This window comes from Lissotriton helveticus, chromosome 12 (assembly GCF_964261635.1).
Source record: "Lissotriton helveticus chromosome 12, aLisHel1.1, whole genome shotgun sequence".
NCBI classification, from domain to species: domain Eukaryota; kingdom Metazoa; phylum Chordata; class Amphibia; order Caudata; family Salamandridae; genus Lissotriton; species Lissotriton helveticus.
This window is the reverse complement of record NC_136073.1, coordinates 797,825,446-797,842,241: the sequence shown is the minus strand read 5'-3', so window position 1 is coordinate 797,842,241 and position 16,796 is coordinate 797,825,446. Positions and strand designations below refer to the sequence as shown.

The 16,796-nt window shown below is 46.1% G+C and overlaps 1 protein-coding gene across 1 annotated transcript in view; it reads right to left on the bottom strand.

Annotated features, from left to right (window-relative positions):
• ADAMTSL4 (ADAMTS like 4) overlaps positions 1–16,796 on the bottom strand; it is a 334,744-nt gene that overhangs the window by 212,684 nt on the left and 105,264 nt on the right. Inside the window, 2 exon segments of the mRNA XM_078668902.1 lie at positions 1,902–2,004; positions 15,593–16,789. Coding sequence (XP_078525028.1) covers positions 1,902–2,004; positions 15,593–16,789 — 1,300 coding nt within the window.

The following is a 16,796-nucleotide window of genomic DNA, read 5'->3' as shown; positions in this document are numbered from 1 at the left end:
CAATACCTTAATGTGATCATAACCCACTATTAAAGACCTACTGGCAAAAGCTATAACAATCCGCGAGTCAGATAGACTGTAGTTAACCCATGCTCTCCAAAATAAATACGTCAGGCCTACTGCCTTTGTCATAAGATTTAATATAGCCTTAGAGCCTGCCGTAGCGGACTCTACTGGCCAATGTTCGGCTTGGGCCTTTAACAAGGGAATGGGCCTTTAATGGCCGGTAGAACCCGTCATGGAGGGCTTCAAGGCTAATAGAACATTCCACCACTAGAGGGCAGAATGTTCTAACAAATAAATAAAGGCCTCAGTGAGTCCGAGGGGACTCAAATCCCTTTGGGCTCACGGAGGCCTTTGTTCACAGCAACAACTGTGAATGACAACATTGGAATGTTGTTGCTCCGGGCTTCTACCGGCCATTAGAAGCCCAGAGCACTCCAATGTTTTCAATGGCGCTCCCAACATTCCAATGTTCTAACAAAAAATACACCAGACCTACAACCATGATCCTTGGCTTGCAACCATAACCAACTCTGTCCGGCTGTATTCAGAATATGCTTTGTCACAAGCCAAAACGTGCAATACAAGCACTCTTTTCAGTGGAGGCACACAACTTTGGCCCAGTCCAATGCTGTACTCAGGAGCACCAACAAATGGGTGGAGCTTCAGCCCTTCTCTTAGTAGCACTTTGAAAGCTCTTGTTTGTTGATCACATAAGGTCGGTTTACAGCTGTGTTGTCATGCCAGACCTAAAAAGGGACTCTTAGAGCTCGGTTTACTTTCTGTTTCTGCAATTGCCTTTATGACCCCTAGAGAAGAGGGGGAGCAAAGAGCATAGCAGAGGTACCACAGAAAACTCCTGGGGTTACAAATGTTATCCCGGCTACCCAAATGTTACGTTTGTGATTGGCTTCTCTTATTGGTTTTATGTCACAATATCAATAACAAAAATATTGTCTGGCATAAATATTGTGGACTAAATATGGTTTACAAAAATAATGTTCCTCGATGTCGCTTTTTATTTACGTCAATGTCGGGATATTTTTTGAATCATTATTTAGGATAAAGTATTTTTGTCAAACAATATTCATACCACGATAATCTTTCACTATACCATTTTACCAAGAGGGGCATTCTGCTAACAGGTGTAGACACTGAGATTTGGCTGTGCATCTCATCTCACCCTTCTAATTCACTAAATATTTTATTTTCCACAGTTAATATTCACATTAACACGGGAAAACACTGTGTTTTTTTATCTCAGTAGTTTTTTAAATGCTACAAATGATATACTTGGCTAAAGTGCCCAGGCCTCCAAGTCCTAAGTTTCTTTGATCAACTTAAGCGTGCTCCAATTTGAAAAGTGACAAGTGTTTTCAACAAAAAATCCTGCGTAAGTGTGGTCTTGTGTTAGAGGAATGGCCAAGTGGTAAGGAACAGGGTCTTTCGCCTGAGATGGGGTCAAGTGGTTAATCTGTCAACCACTAAGCTACCTGAAGAGTCCACCTGATCCGGTGCGAATCCCTTTATCTCGCTGTGTCTGCGTTCGCACGGCTGCCAAAGCTTAGAGTGTTTAAGAATGGGCCAAATGCCAGCGGCAAATGATAAACACTGGACATCCCGTCAAAATACCATAAGTGTCTTAGTATGGATTGTCTGTGTAATGATGTGAAAGTTTTCTAAGATCTGAGTGCAAGAGCATTTTATATACAATGCGTGCTTTGATTCAATGAGTTTATACGAGTTATAAAAATTTCTAACAGTGTAAATAAGTTGGACAAGTTAAAGAGTTGCTTGATGCTTCGGCCCATCCTGGAGTGGATTGCACAGTTAGTGAAACAGCTCCCAAGAGGCTGAATGAAGACCAAGAAATACAGAAAGGTGGGGGTCAGTCTTACCTTCTGTGAATGGCTCCCACTGGTAGAGGCGGCCCATGAACTCCTGGCTGTCAAAGGTGGCACACTGTACGGCCCGGGAGTCAACACTGCCAGCGACACAGGGCTGCAACAAGGATAGAAGGAATATCAAGTGGTTACACCATAATTTTAGGTATGTGTACAGCTCTTAAGGCAAGGCTTAGAACATCTTTGCGGCTCAACCCTGATTGCTAGTTAACTCTCAAGCATGGTCTATGTTCCTGTACATATGTTCTCATAATCTATTCTATTTCTATCTTCTCTTGACGCTCTTTTGATCTCTCATCACCTGGTGTTCACAAATATACAAATATGCGTAATATATTTGCCATGCACAGAAACTATTATCTTGGCTCGTTAAATTTTTAGGAACAGCGATACAAGTGGAAAGCGCTATCAAGCCCTCTCAGTTTCAGATTCTTTCACACCTGCTTCAGTCAAAGCAAGCTTGGAACAAAGATTTTCCTTTTTAATAAAGCATGATTGAAAAACCATTGTGGGGAATGTTTTATCATATGCTTTTATTACCTCTCACTACAACAAGTCTAAGTTCATGGAATGCTCTGTCTCATGTTACAGCCACGAGTCGCAAGCTGGATCAGAGGACAACTATCAGTCTGTTAAATAGGTGTTTCTACAATAATACTTGTCATTTTTGTGAAAATTTCACCGCGTACACCTGGGCACTCGATTCCGTAAAAATTGAACACCTGGCATGCCTTTGTGTGCAAACTTAATGCATGATTAATGTTCAATACACTTTCCATTCAGGTCTAAAGTCGAGCATTGAATGTCGTTAGCCCGACGCAGATGGCCATGGTGCTCATACAGATCCACGAGACATTTTCTGCTCAAACCAGCCTCCTACAGTGCCAAAATTACAGACAATCCGTAACAAGATGAAAAACAAAAATTACGCTAAGTAAGCAAAACACATGAACAGGATTTATGAGAGATTAGGCTGGCTAAACATTTTTCCGCTTGTGCCTAATTCTAACAGGAGTCTCTGCCCTCAGGGCGGATGAAGCCAGCATCCGATGCACCCAATATTGGAGTCCCTGAGCATCCGGTGGCCCTCATGGTTCAGTGCCTCTCGGTTTCAGTGGTATGGATGCGAACGACTGACTGCCTACTGGTGCCTGATCAAACCCTGAGTCAGATGTCTAATGTACCAAATACCCAAGTTCCAAAGGCCAATCATGCAGGCAGGGTTCAACCATGCTCCCAAGTCAATGCACCATCAGGGATCCATATCCCCTGATCTAATTTCTTCATTCGTAGAAGGTCATACGCCCCAATAGCTAAAAGATGTGATAACGCCCCAGGTCCAATGCCCACCTAGGGCAAATATCGCAATAGCGCTCTCTTCTCTATGGTCGTTTGTGCTCCGGAAGCTCAAAATGCTATGAATGTTATCTGCCACCAGATATACCCATAAGGGACTCTCATAGGAAGGACAGCAAAAGTCAAAGTCAGATGTGAGAGAAAACCTAGGTATAATGACATTAAGACACTTAGATGATAAATATGTCAATCACAGTCTGGGAGTGGATATAGTTGATGCTGGTCAGACATTTTGCCATTTTTGGAAAACTTGCATTAGCTTTAGAGAGTGGAAAATGAAAACTGCCAGACTGTTGGATGTAAGTGGAATAGGTGGCCAATGGATTGGTATTGTAAACTTGATATAAAACAATAAAACATTTTTTTTAAAGTCCCTGCCAGACTGTGGTTCTTATGTTGGCAAGAGTCACAGGTTGGCCACTATGTGCGATTAAAAAATATGAAACTTTCAAAATTCCTTTCACCAGACGCATTCTAACGGTTGTGGCGCCATGTAGTCATCACTGCGGGTCAGCGCTCACTTTCAGATAACTCTGGAGTTGGGCCACTGAAATTATTCAGCAGGGGAGGACCAAATTATGCAGTAGGGTTTACTAAATTATGGGCAAGAATAGGTGAATTATGGGGCATAATGCAGCAAATTTTGATATAGTATTACTTCTTTGTTTTGACATGTTGACACTGGTTACCAGTGTCTTGGCAAAGGTCTCAACTCATTAGTACCAGTTTAACACCCAAAGTCAGCTGTAGAAACCTTAGCATAGGGCTTACAACGTGCAGTAATATGTGTCATAGCAGTTTAGTACCATTTGGTCTGTTTGAGCTAGAAAATATTGTTTTGTTCAAATCTACAGATTTCGCAGTAGATGATTGATTATGTGGCAAACATGGCAAATCCATAGTTATGCGAAAATGCCCAGCCGCAGAATCGGATAATTCATTTGCTGTGGTCTCGAGGTAATGGACAGCCTATCAAAGAGCGGCTTCTTGATTCCATGTTTAATGAAGTCAATAATACTCAACAGGGAGGGTAGGTAGAAGTGCAGGAACTGCCAGGCCAGAAAATACCTTGCTGGCATCGTCACCTGAAGAAGCATGATAGAAAAAGAATCAAACCAAATTATGGCATTTTAGCGTCAATATTCCGTATTTCGAGACGCAAACATTTACGAGAGATGGTTCCGAAGTTCTGTATTGGGCATTACTTCCGCACATGGGCCATAGACTACGATACCGAATGTCTTTCTTCTTCCTGGGCAATCACTGGTTGCGGCAAGTCCTCTGAATGTTCTACTGTGAAGCTTGACAGCCTGTCTGCCACTTTTTTATCCGCTGAGGAGTTTCTCAAAAATGGATTCAACTGACCCATTCCGCTGTGTTGGCAGAGGAACTTAAATATGGCATCTTTCTGCCAGTCTGCCTCTAACTTGAGCCAAGAGAAGGTCGAAGAGCAACCTGTGGGTGGAAATAATAAACCTACACCCAGAGCACTCTCTATTTTAGTATTATGGGATTTTAAAACGCTTTTTATGTGAAAAGCCTGTTTATGGGTCCTTGGCGAGCTGAAGCGGCTGGCAGGAGGGGAGCGACTCGGGGTACGCAAGATGTTATTCAGTAGATTCGGTACTAGGGATTGGACAAAGCATATCTCATCTTTCCCTTGGGATGCCATTGGTGCACGATTGACAATATCAGAAAGTCCACCCCAAGGCAGGCCTACAAGCTCCCTACCTTCAATCGGATGAAGACCTAAACCCCAGGAAGACTGGCTGAACCATGTCTACCCCAAGGATGGCCAAAGGCCAATGGCCTCCACAAAGGACACAAATGAAAGTACACCTAGGGATAACAAGCTACAGATGGTCAGTGCAAAACACCAGACTCTGGAGGCCTTGGACTAAAATATTCTGGGGTTACTCTATCCCCAGGAAGACCAACTCCTACTCCGTTCATTGTATGCTGTACCATCAGGATGACTTCACCCAAACACAGCCTCTGGTCGACCATATTCATTGACAAGTACATTGGGTGATGTCGGGACCACCTCATGCTGTTGACTCCCTTATAAGGATACGGGGGAAGTGTCGAATATGACCTGCGAGCACCCACACCTTAAATAGTCATTATTTATTGTAGCATGATGGCAACCATGCCTAAACAGGTTCATCACCTATTGAAGGCTCAAGACATTGGCTGTAAGATGGGAGCTGCCACATTCTGCTATGATTGTTTACATGTGATAAGATATCCATGCCACATCACAACTCATTGCACTGCTAGGCCAAACCAACCCATTCCATGGTCACACCGGCTGCAGGCCCAGGATCGTCAACTTCCTCAATCGCAACCGCAGGACTGTGAAACCGAACCATAATCAGCTAATTTACACCTAGCAGAAGCGATAGGAAGAGACATCTCGTTATATTGGTCGCTTCTCAACGAACACTCGATGATAGAGGACCAGAGATGCCGACAGCTAAAGATTCTTCATAGGAGCACTCACAGCGTCTGCTGTAAACAAAGTACTTTGGACCACACATTTAACACATTTTCAGTTCCTGGAATGTTGGTTACATGGAGGCAATTATAAGATGCATGGGATCGCCACGCAATATTGCCAGTCCTTTCCTGTTGCACCCTGCGTTCTCTCTCTTTCCATCTCCTTCCCATTTGCTATTGTCTCTCTGGTCCTTCTCTCATTAATACTCTGCCTGTTCGCTTTTTCTGCTCCCTGATCACTCTCTTCCCCATTGATGCTCTATTTGTTGGTGTTTCAGCCCTAGCAGTCTTTGCAGTTACTCTTTAGATCTCTTGCATTCCTTCCTTTGTTCCTTTTCCAATTGTTTCCCTTTCTAACTCAGCCTCACTCCCACTCTACACAATATTAATCAAACTGTTTCCTTTAGAAAAGTCATCACTGTCCTTTTTTCCTATAAACTGCTCTGCTATTCCTTACCTTTTATTTCTTTGCTGGTAATCCTTTCAAACACACTGCCCTCTCTCCTTCGCCTTCCTTCCTCACCCTCGTTCCTCACAGTTCCTTTCTACTGACGCTCTTAATGCTTCTATAAACCATCTTCAGTAAGTGGTAACAAAAACCACATTAAATCCTGGCCCTGTCTGCAGAAGAGACATGAGAATCCAAACACTGTAGAATTGGACAAGGGCAAGAAGACGTTCCTCGAGACATGGCTAGAGTCCAGAGAGGGAGAATATAGAGTCACGATTTCAAAAAGACCTCCTTCAGAGATGTGGCAAGACTCCAGTAAAGGAATAACAAACTGAGACTTCAGTGCGGTTAAAACCGTCCTTAAGGTGTGGTTAGATTCTAGAGAAAAGAATAACGAATATGAGATTTGAGAGAAGAGAATAAACAATGTGAGATTCTATAGAAGAGAATAAAGAGTCCCGCTTTCAGCAAGATCAAGACCTCCTTCAAGGATGTGGCAAGACTCCAGTAAAGGGATACAAACTGAGACTTTAGTGCGGTTAAAACCGTCCTTAAGTTGTGGTTAGATTCTAGAGGAGAGAATAAAGAATGTGAGATTCTAGAGAAGAGAATAAACAGTGTGAGATTCTAGAGAAGAGAATAAAGAATTCCACTTTCAGCAAGAACAAGGCCTCCTTCAAGGATGTGGCAAGACTCCAGTAAAGGGATACAAACTGAGACTTTAGTGCGGTTAAAACCGTCCTTAAGTTGCAGTTAGATTCTAGAGGAGAGAATAAAGAATGTGAGATTCTAGAGAAGAGAATAAAGAATCCCGCTTTCAGCAAGATCAAGACCTCCTTCAAGGATGTGGCAAGACTCCAGTAAAGGGATACAAACTGAGACTTTGGTGCGGTTAAAACCGTTCCTAAATTGCGGTTATATTCTAGAGGAGAGAATAAAGAATGTGAGATTCTAGAGAAGAGAATAAACAGTGTGAGATTCTAGAGAAGAGAATAAAGAATCCCACTTTCAGCAAGATCAAGACCTCCTTCAAGGATGTGGCAAGACTCCAGTAAAGGGATACAAACAGACTTTAGTGCGGTTAAAACCGTTCTTAAATTGCGGTTAGATGCTAGAGGAGAGAATAAAGAATGTGAGATTCTAGAGAAGAGAATAAACAGTGTGAGATTCTAGAGAAGAGAATAAAGAATCCCACGTTCAGCAAGAACAAGACCTCCTTCAAGGATGTGGCAAGACTCCAGTAAAGGAATAATAAACTGAGACTTTAGTGCGGTTAAAACCGTCCTTGAGATTTGGTTAGATTCTACAGAAAAGAATAACGAATGTGAGGTTTAAGAGAAAAAAATAAAGAATCCCGCTTTCAACAACAACAAGGCCGTCTTTAAAGATGTGGCAATGCTCCAGAGAAAGGAACACCTAATCCCACCTTTAACTGAAATAAGACAAGTCCTCAGAGTAGCCACATGCTCTAAAGATCTGACTTCATTTCATCTTTGAGATATAGCAAGACTCGAAAGAGGAGAATAAGGAATCTAATTTCCAATAAGAACTAGACCTTCTTCAAAGAGTCAAGTGAAATGAATAAAAGTAATAGCAAAGACCCGACTAAATGGAATAACAAATCCTGCCTTGAGTAGGAACAATACCTTCATTGAGATGTGGCTTAACTGCTAAGTGTTAGAAAAAATACTTGAACAGAAGTGCTGGAGTAATAGCAGGTCTGGAGGGGAGTTGGAGCTGAGAGGCCCACAGCAGAGCACTAGGGAGTAAGGCCAGGACTAGAGTACAGCATACAGAGCCGCAGCAGACCTGGAGGGAGTAAGGCCAGGTCTAGAGTACAGCTGACAATCCAGGAGCAGAGCTGGAGGGAGTAAGGTCAGGTCTAGAGCACAGCTGAGGGGCCCAGAGAAGAGCTGGAGGGAGTAAGGCCAGGTCTAGAGTACAGCTGATGGGCCCGAAGCAGAGCTGGTGGGAGTAAGGCCAGGTCTAGAGCACAGCTGACAGGCCTGGGCAGAGCTGGAGGGAGTTAGGCCAGGTCTAGAGCAGAGCTGAGGGGGTACGGCCAGGTCTAGAGTACAGCTGACGGGCCCGGAGCAGAGCTGGAGGGAGTAAGGCCAGGTCTAGAGCACAGCTGACAGACCTGGGCAGAGCTGGAAGGAGTTAGGCCAGGTCTAGAGAACAGCTGACGGGCCCGGAGCAAAGCTGGAGGGAGTAAGGCCAGGTCTAGAGTACAGCTGACAGGCCTGGGCAGAGCTGGAAGGAGTTAGGCCAGGTCTAGAGAACAGCTGACGGGCCCGGAGCAAAGCTGGAGGGAGTAAGGCCAGGTCTAGAGTACAGCTGACAGGCCTGGGCAGAGCTGGAAGGAGTTAGGCCAGGTCTAGAGCACAGCTGACGGGCCCGGAGCAGAGCTGGAGGGAGTAAGGCCAGGTCTAGAGCACAGCTGACAGACCTGGGCAGAGCTGGAAGGAGTTAGGCCAGGTCTAGAGAACAGCTGACGGGCCCGGAGCAAAGCTGGAGGGAGTAAGGCCAGGTCTAGAGTACAGCTGACAGGCCTGGGCAGAGCTGGAAGGAGTTAGGCCAGGTCTAGAGCACAGCTGACGGGCCCGGAGCAGAGCTGGAGGGAGTAAGGCCAGGTCTAGAGCACAGCTGACAGGCCTGGGCAGAGCTGGAAGGAGTTAGGCCAGGTCTAGAGCACAGCTGACGGGCCCGGAGCAGAGCTGGAGGGAGTAAGGCCAGGTCTAGAGCACAGCTGACAGGCCTGGGCAGAGCTGGAAGGAGTTAGGCCAGGTCTAGAGCACAGCTGACGGGCCCGGAGCAGAGCTGGAGGGAGTAAGGCCAGGTCTAGAGTACAGCTGACAGGCCCGGTGCAGAGCTGGAAGGAGTATGGCCAGGTCTAGAGCAGAGCTGGAGGGGGTAAGGCCAGGTCTAGAGTACAGCTGACAGGCTCAGAGCTGGAGGGAGTAAGGCCAGGTCTAGAGTACAGCTGACAGGACCGGTGCAGAGCTGGAGGGAGTAAGGCCAGGTCTAGAGTACAGCTGACGGGCCTGGGCAGAGCTGGAGGGAGTAAGGCCAGGTCTAGAGCACAGCTGACAGGCCTGGGCAGAGCTGGAAGGAGTTAGGCCAGGTCTAGAGCACAGCTGACGGGCCCGGAGCAGAGCTGGAGGGAGTAAGGCCAGGTCTAGAGTACAGCTGACAGGCCCGGTGCAGAGCTGGAAGGAGTATGGCCAGGTCTAGAGCAGAGCTGGAGGGGGTAAGGCCAGGTCTAGAGTACAGCTGACAGGCTCAGAGCTGGAGGGAGTAAGGCCAGGTCTAGAGTACAGCTGACAGGACCGGTGCAGAGCTGGAGGGAGTAAGGCCAGGTCTAGTGCAGAGCTGGAGGGGGTAAGGCCAGGTCTAGAGTACAGCTGACAGGGCCAGAGCAGTGCTGAAGGGAGTAAGGCCAGTTCTAGAGTACAGCTGACTGGCCCGGTGCAGAGCTGGAAGGAGTATGGCCAGGCCCAGAGCAGAGCTGGAGGGGGTAAGGCCAGGTCTAGAGTACAGCTGACAGGGCCGGTGCAGAGCTGGAGGGGGTAAGGCCAGGTCTAGAGTACAGCTGACAGGCTCAGAGCTGGAGGGAGTAAGGCCAGGTCTAGAGTACAGCTGACAGGCTCAGAGCTGGAGGGAGTAAGGCCAGGTCTAGAGTACAGCTGACTGGCCCGGTGCAGAGCTGGAAGGAGTATGGCCAGGTCTAGAGTACAGCTGACAGGGCCGGTGCAGAGCTGGAGGGGGTAAGGCCAGGTCTAGAGTACAGCTGACAGGACCGGTGCAGAGCTGGGGGGAGTAAGGCCAGGTCTAGAGTAGAGCTTACCGACCCGGAGCAAAAGTAGAGGGAGTAAGGCCAGGTCTAGAGCAGAGCTGGAGGGGGTAAGGCCAGGTCTAGAGTACAGCTGACAGGACCGGTGCAGAGCTGGGGGGAGTAAGGCCAGGTCTAGAGTAGAGCTTACCGACCCGGAGTAAAAGTAGAGGGAGTAAGGCCAGGTCTAGAGCAGAGCTGGAGGGAGTAAGGCCAGGTCTAGAGCAGAGCTGACCGACCCGGAGCAGAAGTAGAGGGAGTAAGGCCAGGTCTAGAGCAGAGCTGGAGGGGGTAAGGCCAGGTCTAGAGTAGAGCTGACAGGCCTGGAGCAGAGCTGGAGGGAGTAAGGCCAGGTCTGAATACAGCTGACCGACCCGGTGCAGAAGTAGAGGGAGTAAGGCCAGGTCTGAGTACAGCTGGCAGGCCTGAAGCAGACCATTACCACCAACAAGATGCAAGAGTATGGTGGCTTGCACACAAGTATATATACATACTGATTTCTGGATAGCCTTGGTTTTCAAGCAGTCTCAGTTCTGAGTTTAATGCATCACTTCGGCATTTGAAAATTCGGTGCAGATGCGGGCAGTGGCTAGAGTTGGAACACGTTGAAGTAGGTTCGATTCCTGGCCTTGGCTCAGCATCCTGTGATTCTGGGCACATCTTCCTGGGCCTTAAATGGAAGACATTTACAATGCTGTGTGGTCTTTAGTAAGGTGGTATAAAGCCATCATGCCAGGTTCAATTTACGATTTATATTATTTCTTTTTTCTCCACCACCGCAACTCGAAGCTCGATCTTTGGTTTGCGTCTAGTCTTCACATCTGCCGCAGGATCATTGCTGTAGACCTTCCCGTCATTGATACTATTGGTTCTCAGTGGTCTTCTTCAGGCTCTGGTGAATGTTGTTTCCAACCCTTGCTAGAGGACTCTGGTTTTTCCCTGGGGAGCTGCTTCAGTCCCAATCTTGTATCTGCCTAGCTTACTATTCAGATTGCTTCCTTCGCTTGTTGTATCAAGAGAAAGTTCTGGTACATTGGATAGCAGTTTCCCAATTTCAAACAAGAGAAAACCAAAACTAATTACCTCACTTCACCCCGAGTAATAACAAATCTCATCTTTAGCAACCTTCCTCAGACATGTGGCATGGCTCAGATGTGTGAGGATAATAAACTGCACATGGAGCTGTAACAAGAACCACCTTTGAAAGGTGGTGCAACTTCAGGCAGGGGAGTGACACATTAGAACTTCAAGAGAATGAGGCAACAGATGGTCTTAAGTGAGGAGAGGGGGAGAGAGATGAAGAGAGTATTAGAGAAAGATAAAGTAAAAAAGAAAAAGTGGGGGGAAAAGAAAATGAGACAGAAAGAGAGGTAAAGAGAAGGAGAGAATAGTCAATAACGTCTTCAATGGGTGGGCAGAAATGGAGGGAGGGGATAGAGGGAGAGGACGGATAAAGGAAAAAGGAAAGAGTGGGGAAGAAAGAAAGGAGGAGGGGGAGAGAGAATAAGAAAGATAAAGAAAGCGGGAAAGGCAGAGGGAGAGCAATAGAAATGAAGAAAGAAGTGAGGGAGGGAGCGAGCGCGCGCAGGTTGTGCCATTGACTTGCATATGGTGGATGACTGGTGCAGACAATAGCTTCTCTTGCTTGTGTACAACCGTGAGGCACTTCATAACTTCCAGTAGCTTATAGGAAACATATTTAGCTCCTAAAGCATAGTCTGACTAATGTGAAAGACCAGGGGCACATCACGCATTGACTTACATACGGTACAACTGTGGTGCATGTCACAAGGACATTTAGAGACATATGGTGGAAGCTTGCGGCACGTCATGACTGACATGGTAGACTGTAGCAAACTGTTGCACTTATTTTCATATGATGTATACCTGAGGCACATCACTGACAGTGCCATGTAAATGGTGGATACTTGGGGCACAATACGGCATTGACCAGCATATGTTCTGTACCTGGGCACAGAGTGTCACTGAATGGCATATGACTGGTGCATGGGCATACGTTATCCTGTTCAGCTCAGACCTTGCCGTTAGTTTAGCCTCTTGGCCTGTCTGGGGATTCCATCACCCACAGGAGGGCACATCTTGGCATTGACTGGCATATTGACGAGTACTCACATGCGGGCACAGACTAGCATGTGGGCATGATGCAAATACCAGGGCTTACAGTGGTATGAGATGCCAACTGATGGAAGATGCCTGGGGCACATCATGGCATTGGCTAGGATATGTTAGATACTTGGATGAACACTGGTATTAACTGGCATTTTATGGGACAACTTGGGAACATGTTGACCATGACTGGCAATGATGGTGGTTCTGAGGAGAACATAGGAACCATTACCGCTGCGGTGTAACTGGAAATATTGTGGCAGTGAATGGTTAATATGCATTTAGTAAAACAGTTTTTACCTGGCACAAAAAAGTAATGTATGTGCATAAAATCACAAACAAAGACGTGGAAGCATAGGACATGGCTTGCTAAAAATGAAGAGTTGTTCTTTTGGGGGACAAGGTAATCTTCTGTTAACTAAAAACCAGTAGCGGCTGGTGTGTTGACTAAGTGTCGGGGCAAGGGGTAGGGGACGGATGAGACAAATAAAAATTTTAAAAACACACCAGACGCATCCCGTGCTTCTCTTCTGCAGGCACAGGCTCCCAGAGTGCACTATGGCCAACCCTTACGCTGCTTTTATGCTGCTGATGATTTGCGCTCCCAGTTAGACTGGAAGCCTGTGCATGCTCTCTCCAACCGGGCAACGCAGCTGGGGTTGGAGAGAGATTCACTGCGCATGATGGTTTGGCAGGTCCCAGACAGCCGGCCAGACCGTCATGCGCACTACTAGCAGTGCAACCACTCCTCCACCAGCCGGTCATCACCCTTGCCCCGCCCCCAAGCCTCAGATCCGATCGAAAAAATGAAAGGATAATAAACAAGGTTTATTATCGTTTTATTTTTCATTCATTCGGCTGCTGGCAGGTGGGGCGGTGCTCCTTCGCCAAAGCGGAGGAGCCGTTGCTGGTAAAAGCGGATATTTATGAATGTAGTTATTTTATTCACAAAAATATTTTGGAGGCTGTTCATGAATTATCCGAAATTAACAAGCTCATTGTGACTGGGACAAAATGAATATTTAATGAAATAAGGTAATATTTATGAGGAAAAGGAGTGCATGTACAAAATAATCCACACTGACCATCTGTGGTGGCTAATGCTCGTTTGTGCACACTTATTGCTGACAGTATAGCATTATTTCTTCAGTCACAGAGGGCACCTGCCTGCTGCTTTTAGAGATATCTCTCTCAACTTATGTTAAAGGGTTTTATGATCTATATTGATACCTTACAATCACGTGATATGCATTGCTGCAGACTGTTGTAATCTAGCTCTGCTTTCTTATCTGTCCCATCGGAGGAATATCTCTGCCCAATGGACATTTATTGAGATATGTGCAAGATTTAATTTTTCCTTCCTTCCCAATTCTATCAGATTACCAAACTCTACTTCTCAAATGATGGAAAGAATTATGAAAGTATGTGTACGCTAAAATTAATGAGACACACTTTCTTCATTCCGAAAACATGATATGAGGTCAAAACAAATTCCACGCTAAGCACTGCCTCAAAGATTTATCATAACTATGCATAGGGGACATACCAAGCCAACCTTCTGACTACGTCATCCACCCTTACCTTACATTGTCACATTGCCTCCTGACACCCTCTCATACAGCCATAAACTAGAAGCACAAATCCACTCCAACATGGAGGTATAAAGGATCTTGTGGAACAACACTGACCACTTGGACAAGGCCCAAGATGGCGCTCATCGATGAAAAAAACAGCAATGACAGTAACACCTCTCACCACGAAAAATGCAGCTGGGACTCCATTTAAACAGAAACAGCATAAAAGGTTTATAGGGTTTGTGGAAGGTCTTCATAATGTAGAAAGTGCTTGAAAAACAGGACCCAGCAGCACTTTCATGGTTCTCAAATACCCCATGAGGCAAAATACCACCTGGCCGGGAAATGCACTTTGGGCAGATCATGGCCGGTAATGCATAGAGCCATCATTATCCTCTGGATCCCCCCTTCCATGGGTGTGCAGTGAGATGGAGAGCAGGGGGAGCTGTGTGTTATTGGCTTGGCAGGGCCAGGGCAATGTTATCCCCTGTAGGTTGGCAGAGTTTCCTGGGCCCTCACATGCAAAGCAGATATTGGCCTGTAGACACCCGCTCTTGGCCGCAAGAACCCCCCATTGGACTGTTTTACAGATTTAAGCATATTTGCACAAACATACGTCCACGTTTGATCTAACTGGAATTTGTCTTTGAAGCTGGAATACATCTCTGCTGGCACCAGCTAGGGACTATATTTAGCTTCTTTACAATAAAATTGAAAATGTCTGCTAGCATCGAATGGGATAGCCAATTGGAAGAGAGCTCATATGCACCTTCAGTTGAAAGATGCAGCGCCGCTCCTGCCAGTCATGAAAATGGCGCCGTGGGGAGCTGCCGTAGCACATATAAACCCATATTCTTTGCATCCTGGAAATCGTCCGGTTACATGTAAGAGGGAGATAGTGCTCAGATGGGTGCAATACTTGCATTTTTTAACCTACCTTGATGGATTGGTGGGACACTCCAAATCCACTGTGTGCAAGCTTTGCACAAGACAGTTGAATCCCCCGGCTCACCATCAGCCGTCCCTTCGTGAATGCTGCCATTGATTGTGTACTCCATCGTCTTCTCTTGATCTTCAGATCAATCTTTCTCTCGTGTCTTTTTGCTGTGCTGTTGGAGCTAAGGTGGATGATGTCAGTCTATTCCCTACCCTGACCCAACACTAATAATTCCTAGAAACATCCAACCACCAACCTCAACTCCAACCCCAGCCTGATTCTATGCCAAAACCCACATTCACCAAGAACAACTGGCACAATTCTAACTTGGCCTCCTAACCCATTCCTAAAGTCTCCAATCAAACATAAGCTATTAGCCATCCATACTCATAACCTAACCCCCAACTACAGCCAACAAACTTACCCCACCCTCAAATTGCATGTCCTATTTATCGACCTTTCACTTGCTTTATTTTCCTTCATGGTTGTGCTCTTACCAAGAGAATCTAATCCCCAACTCTAAAGATCCTTTTCATGAATTTAACCTATTTTCTTTTCTAGTAACATTGCCACACATATATCCCTGACTGAAAACAGACATTGCTCTTTCCCATGACCAGATTTCTTACTTAATTGTATTCTCTTTAATCTTGGTTCCTCGGTTGTGCAATTATCTTCAGGCCAGACAATGTTACCAGTTTCCTATTTGAATGACTTCATTCATTTGTTTGAATGTTCACATCCAATTTGAAGTATGAATCAGATTTGTGTAAAGTTTTAAAGTTCTCTAGGAGATACCCTTGCAACATATTGTAGATATTAAAAGACCCTTTTCTCCTACCAGATAACATATCACCTTACGACATCACTTACATTTCAGTAAAGTTAAATATGTAGAAGGGTTCCTACCTCTTGACTACATGCCTTGTACTCCTTCTGAGCCCCTTCACAGTGGAAACTCTCTGTTCCCGGGTGGTACAGGTTCCAGTGCTGCTGCTCGTTACTAGTCAGGAGATCGCGGCTTGAGCCTTGTCCTCTAGCAGGAGGTGGAGCCGGGTTTTCTCCCTGTGGAAGCCAGGTGTCTTGTTCCACTGGTCTCTGGAAGGATGGTGGGTCTCTGAAAATGCTGTGAGGATGCCTGGATCCAAATCCACCAGGATAATAGCCTTGTTGCCTTTGATGACGTGAACGAGGCACTTGTCCAGTTTGGCTCAATGTGTCGGGTTGGGCCACAGGCCAGGAATACCTTTGAGTCAGAGGGGGACGGTGACGATATCTAGTCTCTTCTTCTAAAGGAAGGTCACTGCTGGTCCGGGGAGACAATTTCACAATGTTCGGTGTCTGTTTTGGAACCTGCTGATGTAAGTTCTGCCTCGGAGGTGAAGGTTTGTGTGTTTTTGGTTGTTGTGTAGATCTTGGTTTAATTGTAGTTCTGACTTGCTCTCTTGGGGTTAGTTCTTTTTCCAAAGATCCACTTTGTTTTTTGTGTCTTCCTTGTTGTTCATTAGAGAAGGAAGCGTGTTGACTTAATTTTGAGGCACTGGTTGTACTCCTCGTAATTGCAGGTTCAATTGACCCCTCTTGATGATGCCGTTCACTATCCAATGTGGTTGTGCTTGGTTCAGAGTTCACTTCGCTCAATGCCACAGCTAGCATGGATTTATTTAGAGTCTTTGCTTCTTGTGGATCAGAGTTAATGGCACTTGCTTCCCTGGAAGACACAATGTCAACCTGTTGAGGTGCAGCCTCCTTTTCGCCTTTCTCCTCACTTCTGTCTGTGGGTGAAAACGTCACCAGTGCTTTGTCAGATGTCCACGTGCTATCGCTGAATGGCGTTGGACTCCTCTCTTTCTCTGCTACCTCAGCTGGAGTTGGAGTAGGGGCTGGCGTTTCAACCATCAAAGAGTGCCCAGGACCCACAGTGGGCACCATCAAAGGTCTCCTCTGGTACACAAGCTGTTCTCCCGGTGGCTCTTCTAGGATTTCCTCAGACTGGTCTGGCTGCATTCTGCTTTTCTCATTCTCAACCGTATGTTCTTGATCGACCTCCTCAGAAGAGTCTTCTGAGAAAGTCCTATTTTTTGGATCTGCAGCCTTATCCTCCTCCTCCGTT